Source organism: Mchenga conophoros, linkage group LG4 (assembly GCF_057382185.1).
Source record: "Mchenga conophoros isolate Kocher_MC1m ecotype Shallow Benthic linkage group LG4, M_conophoros_male_GT1.1, whole genome shotgun sequence".
NCBI lineage: Eukaryota > Metazoa > Chordata > Actinopteri > Cichliformes > Cichlidae > Mchenga > Mchenga conophoros.
The window spans coordinates 13437512-13461648 of record NC_140529.1 but is presented as its reverse complement, the minus strand read 5'-3'; the positions used below and the strand labels follow the sequence as shown (position 1 = coordinate 13461648).

Sequence of the window (24137 nt, the reverse complement as noted above, 5' to 3'; positions counted from 1 at the left end):
CCCCGCGTGGTTTCTTCTTCTCTTTGGGACGATGTCTGCTCCTCCCGCTTCCTGCTCGGTGTCACCCCTGCGTTTATGCCTCCCACACAAAGCCCTGCGATCTCAATGAAAGCCAGACATGCACACTGTACTCATGCTCTGACTCTAAAGAAAACAACTCGTGCCTGTAGCTAGGCAACTCCAAATATGAGTCATCCCACTGCCGCGCCCATCAACTGATCAACACCCCCCCACCACCGCCGCCGCCACCACACACACACACACACACACACACACACACACACACACACACACACACACACACACACACACACACAGAGCTCTGGGTCCTCTTTAAGAAGCGTAGCTGTTAACATTATCTCTGCAGTCTCTTCTAAACTTCATGGTAGCTGCGGAAACACAGCACTGATGATAATGCTGTAAGGACGCAGCCCCTCTCTGGCGTCAGTTGATCTGAACCACAATCTGATGGCATGACTGATATCAGCTCCACACTCACTGCCTGTCGAATGGAGTTGGTGGCAAACTATCGCTGACCGTCTTTCTCAGTTGATCGGTTCAGTTTTTCTCTGCTGACAAAGCCATTAAACAGTCTTTTCCAAGAGCAGGTCTCTCCAAAGGGAGTTTATCAGCAAGTTATTAAAAATGAACGCAGTTTGGAAAAAAAAATGCAAAATGCAAATGAATGAAAGGAAGTGGAGTCATTGCAAGTAAAAGCAGGAGTTATGTGGGGAAATATTCTTCCAGTGTGAGTTACTTTTAGCCTCTGACTAATTTTTCTGTCAGCAGATAAAAATAAATGACTTACAAAAAAAGAGGGCAGGGGTCAAATGATCTGAATTTCAGGGATGAAATGGCATCTATCAGAAAGACAGAGCCACATGTGTAGCTGAGCAAATGCATGTCCAGAAAAAAACCAGCTACTCAACTGTATTAGAAGATGAAACATACACAGTTAGCCAGACTTACAGATTAGTAAGTCTACATGATTTCAGTAGGGTTCATAAAATAATGCTTTTCAAATCTTCGGTGACTTTGTGCAATGCAGTGCTGCCCTCTAGTGGACAGAGACGTAAATACACATTTAAGATTCGTGACAGTCAAAACCAGGATCGCTGAAGCGACACAATGCTATTTTAATTTTGGCAATAAGACCCAGATTATTCCGAGACATCACTCACAATCATGTCTATACACAGTGTGTGACCAAATCAGTAAAAAAAACAACCCTCAAGACAAACACGAAATATCTTGTGTGTGTTAAGGAAAGTATATAAATAAGACTAACTGGTAGTATGCTAAATTGATAATATCCCACACGCTATATAACTAGACGGAAAAGGTATTAGATTAGCAGCTGGATGCTAACAGCGCCAACATAAACACTTGGGACAGTAACGGGTAAGAGCGCGTGCCTCTTTGCCAATTAAGGCTAATTAAGTGACCAGGTGCGTTGACAGGAAGTCTACAAAAACACTGCCGCCCTTCATTCCGTCCCAGTGTTTTGGTGCAAAGACAAAAACGCGTATTGGCAATGCATTTCAAACATAAAGGATACTTCGGTGTTGTGCTTATTTACACCATCACAACAATCGCTTTGCCTCTAGTAAGCCGGTGTGAGCCTACTGCGTCCTCCTTCCAATCGAATTCTCCTCCTGATGACAGCAAAGGTCATTTAACTACGGAAAGCAGCAGCAGTCATTCCTCCGGCCCTGACGTCGGAGAGCGGTTGGACCTCGGCTCAAGGCGCGCAGAAGACCTCCTAAACTCTGACGACCTCCACAGCAGGAACGAGAAACCCAGCAGCAGCCCCGAAGAAAAGCCCGAGAAGAGACTAAGACCCAAAATGGCGTCTTCTTCGGGTCCTACAGGTGTCAGTGACCGTCACAACCCCAGGCAAGCCGAGGACGAGCCGGTTTATTCATATGGAGACTGCAGAGAGGGGAAAATTAAGCACGTAGTTTACGGCAAGTTTGTCATCGCTGGCCAGCTGGAGCCAAACGTCCCAACTCTCGACTACCAATCAGAGTCCTCTGCTTCAGGTAAGCCACTGTCCTGAACTCACCTGACCCCAGGCTCCTCCTCACTGTGCTTGCGTTTTACTTTGCTACTTTAATACTCCCCTAACGAAACCAGTTTGATAATTTTAGTCATTTTTATAAAGTAGTTGGTACATTTTAATCCCTCATGATGATTAGAAACTATTCTACCACTAAAACGAATCTTTTCACTATAAGAGGCATTTTGTGTCCAGTTTTCTTATCCATTAGTTTGCTACATGAAACTCCCAATTTCCCCCTCTTTCACTCACGCACACACACTTTACATTCTGTATAATCCTCACACTAACACCATATTCTCAGAGGTGGTTTGTTTTTGTTTACCAGTCCGGTCTCTGGGAAGCCAGACAAGGCTCAGGGGTCACCGGGTCAGCAGCACAGTGGAGAGCTGGCAGAGGCTGCTCCCTGTGGTGGAGTGTGAGGAGGACGGCATGACCCTCACTGTCAGGAGGAGACGAGCTGCACAGCTCTTGCTGGACCGAGGTGATGCTACACCTTCTGCATGTCTATGCGCTCCAGTAGCCTGGATTTTATACTTGCACTATATTGCAGTGTTTCTTTTTTTTTTTCTTCTTTTAAGGTTTCTCTTGGGAAACCCAAACAGTTTCTTAATATTAGTAAAATTAAGATTTTGTGTCGTCTATTTGTGTCCCAGCGAAAGAATCATCGGTGCCTCTGTCCCAGCTACCACCACAGTGTGGTTATACTCTTCAGACCACATGGAGAGACCTCCGTTTGATGGTTCCATATTACGCTTGTCATGTCATTCAAAAGGTGCGTGTGTCTGTGTGCTACACTTAGATTTTAATTTTTTACGTTTCTTAAAAAAAAATTTGAAACAGTTTTTGTAACTTTGCCTTCAGACGCCACCACAGTAAATTAAGTTACACGATCTAGATGTGATGTCTGTGTTGTGCACTGTGAGCTGTCCAATCAGTTTAGCAGTATAACTCAAAAATTACACAGAAAGTAATTTTAAACAGAGTACATATTCTGTTATTAAAATATGTGAAATTTAAATGATCGTTTACATTTTCTTTATGAAACTCTATAACTTTCACGCATCTAAGCAAAATACCTCCAGTTTTGGAATGTTGATAGGAAAATCAGAATAAGTACGACTAACAAACGTACTAAACAGACATTCACTTAAATACAACATCTGTTTCTCATGAAAATCATATCTTTATAACTCCTTTTTGTACTTCTTTGTTCTGGCATTGCTTCAACTCTGCATTCAAACTCTTCCACAGTTTTGCTGCATGCACAGTGGTACACGCATCCAGATTTGAAAAAAAACAAAACATTTAAATTAATATTTGCTCTTCTCAAAAGAAGCTGTAAATATTTCCTCGTAGTTGGATTTTTTTATTTATTTTTTATTTTTTTTCTGTCTGAACAAAATTTGTGCCACATTATCTCCACCGTGTTTGACAGATGATGTGGCGTGCTTCAGATCACAAGCCATTTTTCCTCTTCCCATCATTCTGGTACGAGTTCTTGGTTTGATGGGTCTAAAGGTTGTTTTTTGCATAACTGTGCAGGCTCTTTAGATGTCTTATGACAAAGCCTAATGTGGCCATGTTGTTGTGTTTGTATTACTAGGTTTTGTCTTGTCATAAACTCTTTTCTCTTTGTTTTAGACTTTGACAATGACCCGTCTGCTTCCTCCAGAGTGTTCTTGAGTTGCTTAGATGTTGTGCAGTTGGTTTTCTTAACCATGGAAATAATTCTGTCATCATGCACTTTAGTTGTCTTCTGTGGTCTTCCAGGCCCGTTGTTGCAGCTGAGCCAGTCAATGCAGTCATTCTTTTTAACACTGCACCAGATTATTGATTTTTCCACTTGTAAAGTTTCTGCTGTCCCCAAGTCTAAGCAGTTTATGTGGAACCTCTGAAAAATGTTGGACTGTGTATAAAAATGACTGTTATTCCTAAGGAGTTAATGCAATTTTTTAGTAAAGTTTACACTTCAATCACATGTTGTTGTTGTTTTTTCCCCTTTTAAAGCCAGAGAGGCAAAACAGCCAAAACTACAAAAAATAATGTAGTGTTTGTTTATGGCTGCATTGATACAGTTTTAAGTGTCAAATTATATGAAAAATGTCCAAAACTGGGCTAATTGTTGTTATTTAGAAAAAAAACTGAGTTTTTTGTAAAACCTTCCTCCTTTTGACTGATCAGATGAGTTGTACATTCACGTTAAATAATCTTTGAATCTGGCAAATGTTTCTTTTAAAATCCTGAGCATGTATGGTCTAAGGTGGGGTGTTTTTAGCCAAGGGTGGTATAAATGCTCTCTGCTTTTATTCAGGATGGCAGTTATGTGCTGCCCCTGCTATGGAGGGGAACCCCGGTCAAGATGTCCTGTCCAGTCTCTCAGATCAGCCCTCACACTGTGGGGCTATCCTCCCTCTGCTGCTCTTCACATGGGATGACTGTCAAAGTACATGAATCGACTCCTTTGGAGAAGCAGAGAGTAAATGGTAGGCTCCCCTTTCTTTCTATTGGCATCAAACTTAATTTAGATAATAGTTTAGCCTTTTGCCCTCATATGTTGAATCAAATATGAACTTTTATTTCTCTTCTGTCTGCAGTGAGAGGAGATTGGACCCCTCTAGCTCTGTTGGCTGAGCAGTGTGGCTACACTTTGGCTAAGCAAGATGCAGATACTGTAATTGCTGCTCCGTTTATTACATGTGGCATCACAGAAAAGGTGAACTTCAGAGCATACTATACACAAGACAGACTAGACAAGACTCTTTAGCCCATCTGGTTCTCCAGCATAATCATCGTATCTGATGATTACTACATGTGCATATTGTCATTTCCTGTGGTCTTTTAATGTTTTTGTTTTTTCCTCCTCCAGGATGGAGAATATATACTTCCTCTCCAGATAGGCAAGGAAATCTTCACACTTGCCTGCCCTATGTCTTCTCCTGAAGAGCTCTCCGTTAACACTCAGCCTCTGGTCAACAGCCCAGCTCATCTAACCAGGGGGGCAGAAGAACCTATGTTAGGGGCTCAGGAGCCTTTTCCATGGGCCCCTCCTTTCTACCTGGCTCCACCGTACTATCCTCACCCTACATATCACCATAATTATGCCAGTCCTAAAGTACATGCTTCATATGATTCTCCTACTCCAGCATCTTTGACTCCTGAGCCGACTTCTAGCTCTCAGCTTCACCCTCCTGTTGATTTCCAGCCAGATTATCAACCCTACTACGTCTACCAGATGCCTTTCTGGGAGCCGTATGACAGTCCTCCGTCACTCGTTGAAGAAATGGAAGATTTACGTCGGGAGAACCCAGAAAGAAGAAAAAATCAAGAAACTCCTTTTTTGGCGTTCTCTGAGAAGCACAGTGTCACACCTACAGGCTTTCCAGCTCAGCTCGAAGCGCCGCATTTCCAGCCTCTGAGACACGATTTCAATCCATACTACCACTACTACCATCACCCCAAAATCCCCCTTTCTGGCAAACCTCAAAACCCTGATTCAGGTCTGGATGTTTCTCACGAAATCTCTTCAGCTCACTTGCGTAAACATGAATTTTCAGCTTTGGCCCCCAATGTTGAACAGTCTAAGAGCATCAGGAAAGTCACCTCGGACCAGTTCCCTCCACCTGTGTCAGAGACTACCTTTTATCCCTACGCCCAACCGGAAAATGCTAAATTGGTTGACAAAACCCTTGAAACTCATGCTCCTCACCTTCTAAACCCATATCTTTACTACTATTACTTTCCACATATTTCAAGGGTTGAGGCTGAAAGACTGGTTCCATCACATCCCGACATGCCTGGAGAAACAAACTTGTCGAATTCCTCACCACTTCCTCCTTCACAAATTCTTCCAGTAAATGAGCACAACATGAATGCCTACATAAAAGCACACAAGAACTTTGAAAAATATAGCACAGAGCAGATCAAACATCCTAATTTGTCTGCTAAAGTACATTTGGAGCACAATGATGCAAGTCGCTCTGCATCGGTGTCTCCTGCAGTGCTGCCTCCAGTCTCACAAGGTCCCCATCATAGACTTGAGCCTCAACAACGCCCTCCTCACACTCAATCATTCATCAATCAACTAAATCCTTACCAGTACTACTACCACCCTTATTATCATTACTCTCAGATGTATTACAGACCTGGAAACCAAGTTTCTCCAGCTTCACCCCATCTTCTTCAAGCACCTTCTGCTCCGGCTCAACATCTGACTCCACCTGCACAATCAGTGTATGGTTTTCATAACTGGATGCATAGTCCTTTCTATTATCTATACTACCCATCTAAAGTGCCTGAAGGCAACGAGCTCCATCCTACAGGCAGCATAAACTCTGAAAACAAATCTGCTAAATCTCAGCTTCCCTCAGACTTTGACTATGGCATGATGGCAGGATATTTTAACATCCCTCCGCCACTGCACAATCCTTTCCATAGTTTATATTCACATTATATTACTCAGCAGCACCATAATGAGCAATCTGAGAAACCTGATGAAGATGCGAAAGAGAATCTAGACAAAGTGAGAGGTAAATGATCACATTTAAGGGTTTATCAATCTTGAATGCCTTGCAGTTTAAATGTTTGGTCTTACAGTTTTAGTTTGACTGCACTGAAATGTTGTGCTTAAACAGAAAACCAGTGTTTTGACTTCAGATCACCACCACAAGGGGGCAGGAAACCCTCGGCCTAATGTTGTGGCTGTAATTACACACCTGTATTGCAGCATATTTTCCATCTCATGCTGCTGAGTCATCCATAAGAAGTTCTCCTTGTTTTGTTTGCTTTCCTCTCAGATTACCTCGAGGCCCACACGTACACGCCCTCCGCCTCACCCTGCGGCCTTGGATCTGTGTCAGATACTGATTGCAGTAACTCTTTAGGCTGCTGTTCAAACACTGTGAAGGGTAAGTCTCACACAATACAAAGCTTGTAAACACTTGTCTAAAAGGATGACGACTGTAAAGGGGGAAAGCAAATGACTAATGCAACGACTCTCAGGCTTGAAGCCTTAAATAAGTATTTGATCCCCAAGCAAAACATGACTTGGTGCTTGGTGGTGAGATCCTTGTTTGCAAGCACAGCGGCACAATGTTTCTTGTAGTTAGCAGGGGATCCAATAATTATTTCCCACTCTGTATGTGTGTCGGCAGGCTGTACAGTGGGACAGTACTGCGTCTTTGCGGTGCCTGACTCTGTAGTACAGCCCACAGTTGCCCCTCCGGCTCATTCCCCTGAGGACATTAATGCTTCCTGCACGCTGCAGAGGTTGACCCCTGATCTTGACATCTACATTGTACCTCTGGATGGCTGCGGAGTAAACAAACATGTAAGGCACATTCCTATGTTATCACATCATGTAGACCCCCCCACCCCCCAAAAAGAAGGAAAAATGGACAAACACACGCCACTGTTGCAGAATAAATTAAAACTTTTTAAAATGTGTATATATATATATTTGATAGATGCTTGGCGAGACGGTGGTTCATCTTTTGGAAGTTCGAGGTTTACATCCTTACCAAAACGGTAATTCTGCACATGAAAGTTCTCCTTTAAGGTATGTCACTGCTGTTTACAGGAAACTTGCTTTTGTAACAATTGCCAGCAGCCTTGTAGTACTTAGCTTTAAGCATTCAGCTGTAGCAGGAAAGATTGTTTTCTCTTAAATATTCGCCGTTTCTGCAAAATCCTTCTGTGGTTTATACTCCCGTTTGTCTGAAGGTTGTCAGACTTCTGATTTGACCTCAACATGACCCTGCTTGTGTGCTTGGACAAGGATACAATATTTAAACTGTTTGAATAGTAACTTGAAATACCTTGATAATGCTATACTGGATTCTATCTGGACTTTGACTTTCATGAGCTACAGTTATCGAAATGAATCAAGTTTTTCCTACTTGTACGAAAGTTTACCTTTTTTGTTTGGGAAATATTTTTTACTTTTTGGTGATTTATAACAGGAAGTTGGACAAATAGCAAGTACTTTTTTTTTTTTTTTTTTTTTTTTTTTTTTTTTTAAATTTCCCCATTTGTCCACAGGTGTCCAACATGGAGGCAAAGTGTTTTCAGCTTTAATCCATGTCCACCATTTTTGATGCCATGACAATCGTCCAATCTTTAAACTGTTCACTTTCAGCTGACAGATGGAGGGTGCTGATTCCAACACATTGATATTTTTAACTATATTTCCTTTAATGACAAATTGCAACATGAAAGAGAAGTACCTCGTTTTATATCATTTCTCATCCCTATTTAAAACTCTCAGCTGTCGATTGGTTCAATAGGAAGTGAAAGATGAAAATGACTTAGTCTCAGCTGCTCAGAAAAGATGCCTCCCCCAGCTGTTATGACACTCATCAAAATCTCATAAATATTAGATCTTCACAACTGAATTATGTACCTGGCCCACTGCACAGTGGCCATTCTGTATTTTCTCTGTGGTGGTAAATGTTTTTCCACGGCTTCTGTATTTACATAGTCACTTGCTTCTTGTGTGGCGCACAGTTTGACACCAAACCAGCTGCCTTTAGGTAAATGAGATACCAGGATCTTGTAAAAGGCTTTCTAATCTCACAAGTGCGCCATCAAGGCTTCATCCTCAGCTTGTTCTTGTTTCCATTATGTTCTCTTTCATTTTGTTTTTGTTCTTTAAGCAGTGCTTTGATCAACAGCTGCTTTTCAAATGTGTATTGTTTCAAAAAAATTCGTATGTGTCAGTCTCCTTCCCTCCACAGGTTTATGGTGGGATGTAGTTCCTCAGCAGATTCTCCAGGTGAAGTGAAGTTTCATGTGATGGATGAACAGCCTCCTCTTCCTCTCTCACAGCCAACACCAGCCGCTGTCACTGTGCAACTGAGAATTGCCGAAGGTAATTTTTCTTTAACATCTGTGTTCTGTTCAAGCACCAGATCATAGCGTGGAGCCAGTAGGCAGAGTATTCTTAAACACTTTATTAAAGCGTTTTTCTTTTTCCCTGCAGATGAGTCTTTCACCAGCTACCACCCTGAAGCTCACCTCCCTCTCAGCCTCTTGCAGGGCAGAACAGTTTATGTGGAGGTTAGCCTGAAGGACCCCTCAGAGTCCACACTTGTGCTGCTGGTTCACTCCTGCCTGGCTTACACTGACGCTCCATATCCCAGTGGGATTCTTGTTTATGATGGGTATGTTTATACAAGGAGGAAAATGACGTCCTCACAGATGGTCTTGTTGTTCATATTGCTGGCTGCCCCAGTAACCATTTAACATGATCAGTGGTTTAGTGTGCTCGGGGATATGGACACACTGCATGAAACTGTAGTTGTATTAGTAAGTACTAATTTTCTAGTTAATTGCAAAACAGTTTCTCTGTGGTTGTTCATGTTAAAGGACACGTGTTTAACAGTATAAACGGCCATTTTAATTGTAAATTTGATAGCTGTGCCAGCAATTTAAGAAATGCCATTGACTTTGCAAAGCTTGCTAATCAATTAGTGCACTAATAGATGCCAGTCATGCCTCTGCAAGTAGATGAGTATGAGGTTAAAACCTGTTCCTGAAAGCTGCGTGAAACCCGCAAAATATGCAAAGAAAAAACAAAACAAAAATCTTAACCATCTTGGAGGAAATGATTGGTGGATTTTTACTAAAGCCTCGTGTCACAAATTCCACTTTCCACAATTCAAACTCAGTCAGGTGGGCATTACTTAGTAACACAGTGTGTGGATGTTTGTACTGCTTTGATTTTAAAGCCGCCATGATCTTTTTAATGAAGATTTGCGTTGTCTTGCCAAAATTACTGCTGACTCTGTGTGAAGGCAACCTTGCAGCCACAAATCTCCAACATTAAAGAAGGGGGCTTCTTTAATGCCAGTTGTTGGTCAGTCTTTGGTTGTAAAGGCATGTCACTGTTATGTCGTTCAGCTGCAGCAGCCTGGGGGTTTTGCAGATGCTTCCGACCTCGGACTTGCAGGTCCGGAAGATCGCAATTTACAGCTTCCTCTCTCTTCCACCACACATGACTAAAGGGGGCTCCCTCCGAGAAGACCCAGAGGTATTTCACACCTAAGATGCACACAAGTAAACAGCTGTTTGTGTATAAGTTACATTCATGTTCAGGCCCAGTGCAGATAAGTGAACTCGGGTAGTAATGCTATTGTTTTTGGTTTTTCTTTCCCTCCTCACTCAGATCCACTTCTTGTGCCTGACAGAATTGTGCTCTGATGACTGCACCCTAAGATGCCTCGAAGGTAAGACCATAAAGAGAAATGAAACACTGGGCAGCTTGTTCATTTAAAAGTATAAAAATACTTGTTCCAATTTTGAAAAGTTTTGATTCCTGACTGAAAATTGTTTTAATTTAAACACTCGTTAATAAAATCTGATATCTGCAGACTTCTAGATAAACAAGGTTTTCTAACTTTTCATTCTATACGTCACCCAAGTAGACGATGAAGCAATAAGGATTCAGTGGTTGAAAATTTGCTAACAAATGTGCAGGAAAACCTCAGAACATGATGACGCAAGTTGACATTTACGTTGTGTAATGTGGTAATAGTCAAAAACAGAGGGGCCAGGTGAGACTTAGCTCATCGCATCTAAATAAATGCCTTCTTTGGAAAGAATGATGAACTTGAAGCAAAGAACGAGCTCTAAAGAATCACTTGTTCAGTGTGGTGGAGGCCGTGTTGTAGCATGACTGTGTATATGTAGCGCTAAAGTAACTCGACGTTCCATTGAGATTCAGTCTAATGCTCAACCTGAACGGCACTTCTTAAACTACAAAGGCCAAGGCACCGCTGGGTACTGATGGGCGATAACTAAACACGTGAACCCGGTAAATAAAAGAATGTGCCTAAACGGGGAAGTTGGTCTCAACACTTTTCACTACCTGAGGCAGAAAGTTTCAAAAACAAACAGGACCTGAAAGCATCTGAAGCCAAATGTAAAAATTCTTAAGTTTTTTTTGGGTTTTTTTTTTTTTTTGTCAGTTTCCTTGAGCTTCAGCAGTCGTTGACGCCAGAGGGTTTACAGCCGATTACTGATGTTGCCTAAGTTTGTGTATCAAATCATTTTTCACTCTGTGAAAACATAACAAAGTGGGGGGGAAATGGCAGAAATCTGTCATTTTAATGGTAAATGGCCTGTATTTATATAGCGCTTTACTAGTCCCTAAGGACCCCAAAGCACTTTACACATCCAGTCATCCACCCATTCACACACCCATTCACGCACTGGTGATGGCAAGCTACATTGTAGCCACAGCCACCCTGGGGCGCACTGACAGAGGCGAGGCTGCCGGACACTGGCGCCACCGGGCCCTCTGACCACCACCAGTAGGCAACTTCCGATTACAAGGCGAACTCCAAACTCTTGAGCCACGATCGCCCCATTTTAAATGTAATATTTTTCTCAAACCCTTAGTTAATATCCAAAAAAACTAAGAGGATGGGAAATGCTTTCAGATTCTAGTCTGCTGAAATCACAATGATGCAGACTTGCACATTATGTACTTCCTGTTCTAACACATTGCAAAGTTTTCTGTTTGATCCGTGAGGGGTTTGTGACCTTGCTGCCATTGTTGTTGCAAACCACATGCAGTAACAATACCCAGATGGGTCGTTGCGCTGGTTATTTGGTGGTTAAACGAGCCAAAAGTACAATTCTGAGACATTACACCAAAGCCAGAAGCCTTACCAGTTTTTTTTTTTTTGTTTTTTTTTTAAATATAAAAGTGGAGGGTGGCATGATTTCCTGCTCCGCTGTCATTCTGCGATAAACTTAAAGTTGTAAAGCATGGTGTGATCAGTAATGTAGCTACATAAATTATCCTTGGAGCTCATATTACTGGAGTTTCCATTCACAGAAACCACCTGGTCAGGTTTCACACAGCTACCCAGTGTTCCTAATAAAGTGCTCAGTGTTTCTCATTTATTACGTGAAATGACTACATTAACATTTTTTTTTTCCTCCACAGGTCCAAACACTGGTGTGTAAGCAACGAAATAAAGAGTATTACACAAGTGCAACTTGATTTTTGTCGCTTAATGGAAACGAGTGTCTCTGGAGGTTTTGCTTCTATAACTAAATAGTACAAATAAGTAGTACAGGGCAAGAAAACAAGTGACAGACAACTGGAGGCATTTAGCCTTTGAAATTTATTTATTTTTTTTATCAGCAAGACGGTTAACATTGTGTCATTTAAAAAAAAAAAAAAAAAAAAAAATGTTAACAAGCAAAATACAAAGGAATGAAATGTGAGCTTATTTTTTTTTCCCTTTTCTCAGGATGAAAGCTTTTAAGCTTTTACAGAAACAAGTCTTCTGAAGCATTGAGTCTGGAATGTTTAAACAGTTTGACCTAAAACTGAACCTCTCGGGTACCTGGCTGTCTTTTTTGCTGTTCTTGTTTTTTGACCTGCTCTTTGGCCCTCTGCAACCTCTACCAGAAATCTAAAAGGAATGCACTTCTTAACAATACTCTAGTATACAGCCACTAAAAAGTAATGTGAAATTGAAGCTCACATTAGAGCGATGACACCCACCATGCTACACCTTGCTGTAATTGGACCTCTACTATAACAAAGATGATACACTGACTCCCTTTTAACAGTCATGACTCACCATATCCAGTGACTTTTACTGTGTGCAACAGACACAAACTATTAGTTTTAGGGTCACATGAAGGGGGAACGATTCTCAAAATTAATAATAATAATGAAAATGTGGAGATTTTGTCTTTTTTTTTTTTTTTTTTTTTTTATTCTATAGACTGCCTCATTGAGTTAAGCTGATGAAACTTGTGTTTTTTTTGGTACAACATCTGTACTGCATAAGTGTGACCATAAATGTCCTTGCATCGGTCCATCTCAAGCTATTTCATTTTAACCAGATGCATCTTTCTGCACCTTCAGCGTCCGTATGCTCATGGCCACGTTGTTTCTCTTCCCCCTTTAACGTGGCCCTAATACTCATTCATAAATAAACAGCGTAACTTTTCAGGAGAAAAAATGTTTTAAAAAAAAATAAAATTCATGTTTTACCAGCTGAATTTGTTAATGTGTTCTCATGGCTGGGTTTGGCCACAATAATCTAGAGGCCTGTCAGGTTAGTGCACATGTTACAGGATTTATTAAGCTAAATGTCTAAAAAAACAAAAAAAAACAACAAAAAAAACACCTTTTAATCAAAATATGGTTCTGAAGTAATGTAATCATAGCTAAAGGAAAATATGTAAACACTGATGTGCTGCTTGTATGTAAAGCAGTGGCCTTTGACAGGAAGTGGTTAAGGGTGTAAAACCCTAATCCGCCTCTTAGTACACATTTGAGTAGTACACTGTCCTCTCCTGATGGGCATTCTTGAGCTGGTTCAGGAGAACTATGGCGCAGACCATGGCCATCATCTGTTGTGCAGACAAAGGAGGAGGGCAAGTAAAGAGCAGGGATGGGATAAAGAGCTATGCAATGACCAACCCACTACATCATCCCGAGAACTGAACCAGCAACAGGTGAAAGAGTGTGAAGGAGGCTAGACCTTCCAGCCACAGCAATCAGATAGCACGCAGCTACAGAAGTGTTTGAGAAAGTGTGAGAGAGAAGTCGAAACAAACAGGACAAATCCAACCCTGTTGATATACTGGCCGTGTGTGTTTAAAGGCACTAAAGTAAAGATTGAAGAGTTGACTAGTGGTGGAGGGAATATTCAGAGCGCCAGAGGGTTTCTTATACTGTTTTGCCAGCAAATGTCAATCCTTCTGCAGATGAAGCAACTTTGGTGATTTAAAAATGTGAAAACTCATTTGCTAAATGCTGTGATCTGCTGTCAAACCTGTCAACTGTAAGCTGAGTCGTGTGTGTGTGTGTGTGTGTGTGTTAGGTTGGATTTCTCCTATAACTGCTAATGATAAAAATTTGAGACAATGCTGAGAGCAGCAGATAGAGTATGTGTAATTCACACTAAAGCAATGTGGAGTAAAATCAAAATGGCGAGAAAAGCGCAGTGAGAATGAAGAGTGCACTAAGCATAAGCCACAGGGATGTTGGCTGCGCTGAGAGGAGTGAAAAAGACCGGCTCCTGGTCAGCATGTGTGCTGGTGACTACTTCATGCTGAGCTGGCAGAAAGTTAGCCTGAGTAGAAGTGGTCTGAGTCAGGATAATGTACTGAGGTGTTGAGGCAGAAACGATCTTTCTGCTGAGGGTAATGCTGCAAATCAGAGCAATGAACTTTGGAATGATTGGGGAAATAAAATGAGAAGAAAAAGTTCGAAAAGGGAGGGGAAAGAAGTATTTAAGAGAGAAGAGTGCAAAGTGATTAATGTATGGCCATTGACATGAACAACAATATAGAACCTTTAGTACTGTGTATAGACTAATAGTAACAGGAACAACAGACTGTGCTATCTTCTTCCCTACTATTTGTAGCATTTGCCAACTCATTTGAAGCTTTACTTGTTGCAAAGTAAACATGCATTATTTGCCTACCAGGAGCACTCCAGTTCCAACGAAGATGCCCATCATCATTGGTGCTTTACCGATAAAGACATCTGCAATGACGCCAGGACAGCTCTGCAGGAAGACCGAACAAACTGAGCATCTAGTACAGTACAGCTGAGTGAAAGAGGTAAAGCAGTGGTGGCAGGACCACTGTAAACGGCTTCATTTATTGGCACCAACTTACATCCATCTTGATGCGTTCAAAAAACCCATCTGGTTTGGGGCAGGTCTGCTTAACGAGCTCTATTATGGAGACGCCAGTTAATCCACAGCAGTGAAGCTGCAAAGCAGGCAGATGAAGGAAGAGGTGAAGGGAGGCAAAAAACAAGTCTTAAACACTACCCTGCGCAGCCCTGTGGAGAAACTAAACACCTTTACTGCTTCCACAGGAATTGATGGAAACAGCTGACAGTGACGTCTTCTCGGTGTGTATCAGCCATATAACTTGTATGCATAAAGCAGAAAAGACTTGAGTATACAGGAAGTAAGAGTTAAAATTTAGTATTAGGTAAAAATGAAAAACAGCAGCTTATATACGTACAGTGTTGTGGATGAAGGTGAGTGTGACAGCAATTCCTGGGTCTTGATTGGCCACATAGATAGTATACAAGCTAGTATAGAACTCGGCTAACCAGAGTCCAACCTTTAACATGAGAGATCAAAACACAATCTTATGGTCAGGACATACTGGACACATTAATTGATTTTCATCCCTTTTATCAGTATTTTCTCTCACCTCCTTGCTTTTAATGTTGACAAGCACTCCAACAACAACTACCAGTGTAGCCAGTATGGCCAGAAGGGCGGAGAACTGAAGGGACAGGAAGAACTCTGTTAACTTAAACACTTTTAAACACATAGGAACAGGAAGTGAAACAGCTTTTCCAGTTTTATGTGGGTGCATCAAGAGAAGACGAGGCTTAACATTGCAGTAAATTCTAACAAGGACCTGTTTCAAGCTTGACTAAATGTTCAAATTCCCTATCCCTTCCTTGCATCTGGGATTCTTCCTGCAGGTTTGATACAGCCTGAAGATTTCAGAGCAAAACATTTAACTGGTACTGGACATCCATTAATTTCCTTTAACTTTAACATCCTTAAAAACCAAGAGGGCTTGACCCGAGGATGTAATTTACAGTTAGGACACCGTACATTTGCACAGCAAAGGGGAAAAAAACAGCCAAGAAAACTGAGAGGTCACTGTGTGATTATTGCCAGTTGCCTGTTTCGTCAGCGTGATTACACACAAAGTTACAAAATATCCTCTGTCAAGGCCAACTGGGCAATACACTTCACACGATGCAATCAAATGTTCTGTGTATCTGAACCTGGATAAAGGTCTGAATCAAAAGGCCAAATGTTTAAGTGGTTCAAAAACCTCTGCATCATATAAGATGCTCAAAAGGTGCTTGCACACTCCTGTGTTTCAGACCTCCCAAAAGTAACTACAGCTTTCAGCAAGATGTGAAGAAACAAATTCTGCAACTTTATGTGCAAAACATCTGCATGTTGTGTTGAAGAGACATCAACTTAAGTTGAGCTCGAGCTGTGCTGTACTTTTGATGTAATACCAATCTAAACCAAAAGATGGAGCAGTGAGTCAGTGTGGTCTTTTGGGTGGTTAAAAGAAATAAATGACCAGATTCTTTTCTTTTATCCAGCTGGCCAAACTTTCTTATCCATATGTTGGCCTTCTGTCTTTAAAAGAAAGCAATTAGCTAGCTTTCTTGAAGTTCCTAACTTCGGTCATTGAGGCTAACAATTATAAACCTCTTTTAATATTTAAAGTCATGATATTCTAGTGCATGATCCAAGAATGGAATTGCACAATTCAATGCAGTTGCGCGAAGACCTTGTCTGATTGGTGGGGTTGGGACAGTTTTGCATTGCAAATCTCTAAACTTTTAGCCGTGCAGCTCCTGCAGACCAGAGACACACGCCAACCTTTCTGCACTCTATTTCTACACTGTGTTTAGACTCAGATAGGATAAAATATTTGCACTCATGCTAAAAACCTTAGTAGGCTTACTGATCTGGCAGCAATAAGGGGAATCAATGGGGAACCAACTATATAAACAGAACCAATAATGACAGTAGCATCAATAAAAACAAAGCTTTTGGTTTTTACCACAATGCTACGCTCGGCTTTTGTTTGACTTTAAACAAAGTCGGCTTTTAACACTTAGTATGCCACATGATGTTAACCTGCCTTGTATCTCATATCATCTTAGACTATTTGACTGATGGGGGGAGCAGAAGCTCTGTAAATAGCCGTCCTTCCTTCCTTCCTGTTTCATTGTGTCATCGATGAATGGAGAAGACTGAGTACTCGGAGAGCAGCTTATTAATTACTTTCCTCTGGCACTCTGACTTGTCTCTGTGGTTCCACAGAAATTATGTTGTAACAACTTGTTGAACTTGATGTACACGTTAGAATCAAGGATCTGATCTGAATAACGACTTTACACAGATTTTACCATTTGCACCAGCATGTAGGTGATGCATGTGCTCTAACATTTAAGCACCATTTCCAGCATTCACCTTAACCTCTGATGCTGGCACTGGGGTGGTTTTAAAACGTTTCACCGTCTTCCTGTTAAACACAGATAAAAGCCTGAACAGTAACGTTAAAATTTGCCATAAAGTTAATGAATAAAGGAGTCCTCCAGGAAGCAGCGGGGTATTTAAGCTTGTTCTGAACATGTCTTTGCAGGGCACTTCTTGTTCAGGGCGGTTTTTTTTAATTTTATTTTATTTAATGACTCCTAAGAAACGAGACCAAATGGGATTACTAGGGGTATACTAAACATTACTAACACATTTTTGTTTTGGTTTCTCTGACTAAACCTAAAAAGCAACCTAAAACTTTCCCATAACAGTTAAAAGGTGTAACCACTGTGCGACACAGGGTTTTGTGTTCACAGCACAGGAAACAGCTGGTCTGACACCCATCTTTACGGAAAAGTGAGACTGTAAGCCAACATGCATTACCCATCAAAACAACTCACCACTTGCAGAGCGCATCTCTTCTCGTTGCAGGCACCGTAGTCTCCAAACATCACCACAAACAGCATCACTGCCCCGAGAGCGATCAGCACAGTCACACCTGTTAACAAAACGGAGCGGGAAAGAGGGCCGTTTCTGTCTGTTAAATATGCATCGGAGCAAAATGTACCATCGTGATTCTTCGACCTAATAAATGCACCGACCCATAACAAATGCGCTGGAGCTTAATTCCTCCACATGGAAGATCGCTCTTGTGTTGTCGCTGAACCTCAACCACAAACCAAGTCCAAGGAAGGCAAACCCCACCACCTGTCACATGAGGAAATAAAACCAGGACAAAAGTGTAATGAACAACATTCTTGGTTACTTTCACATCTGGTTACTGAAATATAGGTTTTTAGGGTCTATATTTATAAACCATGCTGTGTGACAGATGAGTGTTTTTCACACTGTGCAGAACAGCTGGCAGAGGGGACAAACAACCAAGAAATTGGCATTTCAGGCATTTAAGACAGCTTTCTTCTGATTGGCTGTCCCTCGCAAGCATAACATTTACACGGGATGTGGGCGGGACTGATGCTGTGATGACCACATTAAGGATTTTGCTCTCGTTGATGTCATACAGAACCAAGAAGAACAGTTAAAATAGAAAAGTTAAACCATTTAGTATTATAGTATAAAGTATTATTTAGTATTTTATCCAATACCATAAAGTTCTCTCACTTTGTTTTTTTGATTGTCAAGCATACCAACACTGGCACTGAAACCTGCTACAAATGTTGCAATAAGACAGAGTTTATAGAATTAAAGAAGTTGAAAATGTCGCAGTGATACCATGTTGTATCAGTTTTTTTGTCCGGCACTCAAAAGATTTTATTTTTAAATATTTACATTTATTACATATAATTTACATATCGTGTTTCATAGAAACATGTTTCAGGTCTTGTTTGGTCACAGAACGATGTGATGGCTAAATGAGGCCGACAGGAAGTCTATTATGGACTTTGAAGTATAGTGTAAGCTAAGACTCTGACGTGGTGGCATTTGGTTTCTCAGTTGCTGCACAAAACACCGAGGTGTGAAGGGTAATCATCTATCCGCAGCAGCATTGTTCATGCTGTTTAGGAAAGTTTTCACTTCTTCTTTTCAGACGGCTTTATTCTTCTTCCACTCATCGGAGATACTGCCTTATTTTAAAGAGTCTGTACAATTTAACCTCACATTTCTGAAATCCCACTAAATAGCTAAGAACAAAAATGAATTGGTGGGTCTTAATTTGATCCCATCCCATACAACTCCTATTTTGTTATTTTTGTGACTATTAATATACACACACACACACACACACACACACACACACACACACATACATACATATATATATATATATATATTTCAAAAATTAAATACTGTTGGGTTCCTATCAGCTTATAGATGTGCCAAGCACACAGTTTACACTGATGGTAAAGGTGATTCCTGAAAATGAAAGTAACCTCTCTTGGTATCCTAAGAAACGAAACCACAAGGAAACCTGGTGTTGTTCCAAAAAGTGATCGTGTGCAAAACAGTCTACGTTTCTACGTGGGTTGTTTTTTTAAATTTTGTGTAATGTCTTTGCTTATATCAGTAAACTAACTGTAGCCAATGTGATTTATGGGATTATAAATAAAATAAATGACCTGTTTTGTAAGTATCTGTAAGACTCTTTTATTGTACCCACATTGTAACCATTCCAGTCCAGACCACCTGTAATATCTTTGGAGAACTATTGTTATATTTATTGCAACTTGAAATGTGTTTTACAGATTAGAGTCCAACAGTTCATTAATAGAAGTTCAAATTGTTTGGCAAATACCAGAAACCACTTTTTGGCACAACACCCCTGTTTCATCGCAAAATTACAACTTTTAATCCTTCATGTAAAAAAACAAACGCCTTTTTTCTGCCCGTTTATCTCAAGAATTGATCACAAAACAGGCGAAAGAAAACGAAAGCCATGCTTGGCCTTTCCCTCTACCCTCCCGTAATTAACCACGCAGTATTAAAATCGAGCCGGACTTACCGCGAAGATGATGTTGAAAATGATGAGGATATATTTGCAGAACAAGCCACATCCATCCAGAGCCATGATGATGATGATCAGCGGATCGTTGAGCTGGACACACGGTGAAAGTCTGTAAAGTGCAAAAAGCAGAATTCCCTCACCACTCCGAGCAGGCCTGGCAGATTATGCGCATTTAAAAATACAATACAAACGTTTTCTGTGCTGCTGTGTTAGTTTCTACTATTTCACTCTATTTAATCCGTTAATGCGCATTAAGCAGCCAGTATTGCGTTTAAAAGGTTTAGTAGTCTTTTTGATTTCAAATAGATCACAGCGTGGCAGAAACGCTCGCTGCGAAATCATCTCCCAAACCAATCGATCAATACCTTTATCGATGTTTGTCTGCCTGATCGGTCAGCTCAGCAGGTGGGAAACGAAACAACTAAATCTTGAACGCTGCTGCGTGTGGTTTTCCAAGACTCGATCTGCGTCACGCTCCGCCTCTTCGTCCTCGCTCGGTCTTCTCATTGGGCAAACCACGTGAGTGACACATGCTTTGACCCATGAGAAGGCGCAGCAACGGATCTGTTTTAGAAGAAGAAGAAAGAAAAGGAAACTTAGGGAGAAACGAGAGTTAAAACGACAGCGATAGTGTGATTTACGCATACCAGCAAACAGACCGTGACTGTTTGCGCCATTTAAAATGTTCTAATTTTGCATAAACATAAAAAAAAAAACCACGAAGAATAGGGATCTAAGCTTTTTTTTGTCTATTACAGTTATAATCTTTCTTATTTCTTTTTTTTTTCTTGTTTTTTTGGGTGGGGAGGAGTCCCACACAGCACACGTGTGGCTTCCGTTCTGTGCACACAGCAAAATACAAAAATAATACCAAATATCTGACAATTGTGTTCTCCAGATTTTATTGCTTTATGCCACCCGTGTCAGTTCTCAGTTATCCAGTAATAAAGATTAAAGATTAGGACAAATGTAACATATGCCAGTCTAAAGAAATCTCAACCTGCTTCATTAAAGAGGACATGAAAGACGCGAAATCGATCAATGTAGAGCAGTGTCACAAACCACGGAAGCCCCAGAAAAGTGCAATCAAACGATGAGTTTATTAACACACGCGAGAAAACATCAGCATATGTCCTCTGACCAAAATACATGTTGTGGATACTTATAAAGCAGTGGGGTACACGCCCCCCCGTGACATTAGTCACCGTTAATCGTACATTTTTAATAGCTATAAGCAGACATAGAACTTCTCTTTTCGATAACACCTTCCATACAAGGTAATAAACTTCAAGCCCTCAGGGCCTCTGAGGCTAATTATTGACTCTGATCGTCTGTTACCAAGTAGAATAAAATATAGTAAGACACCAAATGAGTTAAGGCCTCAGGCCGGATACATTCCTAGATTATATGTATTATATGTACTGTAAGCATGCATTGCAGTTATCCTTTTATGCACTAAGCCAGACAGAGCTTGAGACCCTCTGTAGACTAATGCAACAACTCTGAATGAGCACAAATATTTATGCAATGTGTATAAAATACTTCTGGCTGTACCTGTAATAAAAGTAAACATAATAAAAGGATCCTCAAATGCAATATCAATACTGTAAGAAATATTATTAAATGAAATAATGCTGTAAAGAATGTTATTAATGCAATTATAATGATACAGATTATATGGCAGCAATGAAAGAATTTCTGTATCTCCACATTCCCTCTTTTGACATTCCAAAAGAAATGTCACCACACCTCGTGTTGTATCACTCCTCAGCCCACTCTATGGCATCTAAGTTCCTCAATGGACACTGGAACACCGGAACGACCGCTCCGGGGTCCCTACGCTTCCCATTGGGACACGAACCAAAAGGGTGCTTTGCCCACAATAATAATACAACCCACTTCTTGTCCATGTTCTAATTAATGTGCTCGGGTCACTCACATTATTCGTGGTTCTTCCGGTGGGTGTGACGGCACACCAAGTAGGGTCGATTTCTCCCACCTGGTACTTTACATTATCTTTAGAAAACTTGAAACATGTATAGTTATCTTGTTTTGGCATAAATGAATTGGCATTCTCTGCTTGCCCTATCGTGTTTGGTGCCGAGATTATTAGTTTATCAGTTAGATTTGTCATTGAGTTTTTAAGTGCGACTCAGGCTTTGGGGTAAACTAAGTGTACCCTAATTACCCCAAACGAATCTGTTCCTGACACGTCCACCCCGATTACCAGATAGAATACGCCTCCCGGGCTCTCGGCTTTAGGCAGTATATTCCATGGACCTAAGAAGATGGTGACAGGGTTATGAAAAACAGAATAAACCCTTTGAATTACTATTCCTTGCAGGCCTTCCGGGACATGTGACTGCCATCCTACTCCTGTCCAACCTACCACATTTTCCCAGGAGCACCACTGACCTGCTGTGTATGTATGGATGTGTTTGCCCCAGGAGGGGCTCCAATAAACATGACTGGAGCATATCATAGGGTGATTTCAGACCCACACATCATATGCTCTCCAGCTGCTACTAGCTCCTGCACACTTAATGACGTCACACAAATCAAACGTGAATGAGCTGGTGGATCCTTTAACATAATTTAATTCTATCCTGTTGTATGTGCTGAGACACTCATCACCTTTACCTGACACCTCGCGCTTTAGTCTTTTCACTAGAGCTGGGCGATATGAGATTTTTTCATATCACGATATGTTTTTTTCATTTCAGGCGATAACGATATCTATCACGATATAAGCCAAATAACTATATTTGTAAGATTTAAATGTGCCGTTGCTCACAAGTAAAATGTGAAATAATCAGAAGCTTGTTTTTATTTAAATATTTATTTCCCATAATAAGTTCAACAGGGTAGATGTACTTAAGGAACATGAGACTTTTTCAGATAAATAAAGGCAAATATTGCAAACTACACAAAAGGCAGCCGCTAAAGCGTTTAAGTTTCAAAATAGAACAAACGAAACAGACTAAATTGTCAATTCCACTTAGAAACAAAATATTAATTCTAAAAATAAATCTTAGTTTGTTTTACAGAAGAACAGAAAAAACTGACTAATTTTTGTCAATATCAAATAAACTGAGAACTAAAAGGAAATTCTCAATCTCTCCTTGTTGTATAGCTTAGCTTTTCAAACAGTTTTAACAGTTACTTTAGTCTGACAAAAGCCGAATGACGAATTAGCGCTTCCAGTCAGAGACTGAGGCTACGTCCACACGTACACGGGTATTTTTGAAAATGGAGATTTTCCGTTTTCGTTTTAGAAAATAATCCTGTCCACACATAAAGGCAGAAATGAAGGAAAACGCTGCTATGAACATGCCAAAGCAGCAGGTGGCGCTAGATTCCTAACCGTGCAGAAATGTTGGCCAATCAGAAGTCTAGAAGCCTCGGTGGGAAAAAGTAAACAAAGCTGCGGCATAGAAGCAGAACCGAGTCGTATGTGTGGAGGGACAGTAACTGTGTGTGTAAGCATTTAAACACTGCAGAGAGTAGAATTAACAGTATTGTAGAAATTCATTTCACCGAAACAATAACGTGGCGCACAGTGTGACGCATGCTCCAGTTTATTGTATTTCCAGACTTGCTTTCGGCACAATTTACAGTGCACGCTACTCTGTTTTTTGTCAGACTTGAAATAGCCGAAATACCTTCACACTACGGAATTTCTATGGCTCTTCCGTTCGACAATCTCTCCGGCATTGGAACCATCATTTGTTTTCTCTTCGGTCACGCTCGGTTGATTTTTCTAGTCACTCATTTCCTCCATTATGCGCTGGCTCCATTACCTGCTGGCTGCTTCCCAAACAAACACACGTGCGGCTTGGCACTTGTGCTGTACGTAACAAGTGACGCGACGTGACACTGCGGCTGTGATTGGTTCGGCTCTGCGCTACTTGATTTGGATTGGCTGACCTTTTTTTTTTTTTTTTTTTTTTAAGAGGACAAGAGCGGCGAGGTCTATCGCGATAGCTTAATTTCTCTATCGAGTAAAAGTTATATCGCGATACATATCGTTATCGTTCTATCGCCCAGCTCTAAGTAGTGATTTCTCTCCAACCTTCCTTTCATATCAAAAATCCTTGAAAGAGTAGTTGTCAAACAGCTAACAGATCATCTGCAGAGGAATGGTTTATTTGAAGAGTTTCAGTCAGGTTTCAGAGCTCATCACAGCACAGAAACAGCTTTAGTGAAGGTTACAAATGATCTTCTTATGGCCTCTGACAGTGGACTCATCTCTGTGCTTGTCCTGCTAGACCTTAGTGCAGCATTCGATACTGTCGACCATAATATCCTATTAGAGCGATTAGAACATGCTGTAGGTATTACAGGTACTGCACTGCAGTGGTTTGTATCATATCTATCTAATAGACTCCAATTTGTTCATGTAAATGGAGAGTCCTCTTCACACACTGAGGTTAATTATGGAGTTCCACAGGGTTCAGTGCTAGGACCAATTCTGTTTACACTATACATGCTTCCCTTAGGCAGTATCATTAGAAGACATAGCATACATTTTCACTGC

At 40.9% G+C, this 24137-nt stretch overlaps 2 protein-coding genes across 4 annotated transcripts; one reads left to right on the top strand and one right to left on the bottom strand.

Annotated features, from left to right (window-relative positions):
* Window positions 1–1457: 1457 nt before the first annotated feature.
* Window positions 1458–12973, top strand: LOC146575662 (uncharacterized). 2 transcript variants are annotated; one of them, XM_085270457.1, is made up of 14 exons: window positions 1458–2042; window positions 2388–2543; window positions 2716–2834; window positions 4374–4545; window positions 4657–4775; window positions 4929–6588; window positions 6856–6966; window positions 7213–7388; window positions 7525–7616; window positions 8794–8927; window positions 9039–9219; window positions 9959–10088; window positions 10224–10284; window positions 12012–12973. In XM_085270457.1, exons 1-14 carry the CDS (start codon window positions 1535–1537, stop codon window positions 12029–12031), a joined length of 3639 nt encoding a protein of 1212 aa, XP_085126583.1. In that variant the 5' UTR covers window positions 1458–1534; the 3' UTR covers window positions 12032–12973. The 2 variants fall into 2 exon arrangements, 1 of the variants encoding a protein (XP_085126583.1); XR_014892166.1 differs by lacking the exons at window positions 9959–10088; window positions 10224–10284; window positions 12012–12973 and having other exon boundaries at window positions 8777–8927; window positions 9039–9178.
* On the bottom strand, window positions 12834–20086 carry cd9r (CD9 molecule related). 2 transcript variants are annotated; one of them, XM_085270458.1, is made up of 9 exons: window positions 19966–20086; window positions 19598–19709; window positions 17739–17844; window positions 17538–17635; window positions 15266–15340; window positions 15071–15172; window positions 14714–14809; window positions 14518–14601; window positions 12834–14259 (listed from the first exon to the last, which is right to left on the bottom strand). In XM_085270458.1, the coding sequence occupies exons 2-9, from the start codon at window positions 19661–19663 to the stop codon at window positions 14053–14055; spliced, it is 834 nt and encodes a 277-aa protein (XP_085126584.1). In that variant the 5' UTR covers window positions 19664–19709; window positions 19966–20086; the 3' UTR covers window positions 12834–14052. The 2 variants fall into 2 exon arrangements, with proteins under 2 accessions (XP_085126584.1, XP_085126585.1); XM_085270459.1 differs by having other exon boundaries at window positions 12834–13438.
* Window positions 20087–24137: the final 4051 nt, after the last annotated feature.

Bases quoted from the DNA above. Each gene is read 5' to 3' on its own strand.
- LOC146575662 (XM_085270457.1), top strand. From the start codon at position 1,535: ATGCATTTCAAACATAAAGGATACTTCGGTGTTGTGCTTATTTACACC. The intron at 2,835-4,373 runs GTGCGTGTGTCT...GCTTTTATTCAG, and splicing joins CTTGTCATGTCATTCAAAAG to GATGGCAGTTATGTGCTGCC. The intron at 6,967-7,212 runs GTAAGTCTCACA...GTGTGTCGGCAG, and splicing joins CTGTTCAAACACTGTGAAGG to GCTGTACAGTGGGACAGTAC.
- cd9r (XM_085270458.1), bottom strand. From the start codon at position 19,663: ATGGCTCTGGATGGATGTGGCTTGTTCTGCAAATATATCCTCATCATT. The intron at 15,341-17,537 runs GTGAGTTGTTTT...CTGTCCCTTCAG, and splicing joins AGAGATGCGCTCTGCAAGTG to TTCTCCGCCCTTCTGGCCAT. The intron at 14,602-14,713 runs GTAAGTTGGTGC...GTCTTCCTGCAG, and splicing joins TTGAACGCATCAAGATGGAT to AGCTGTCCTGGCGTCATTGC.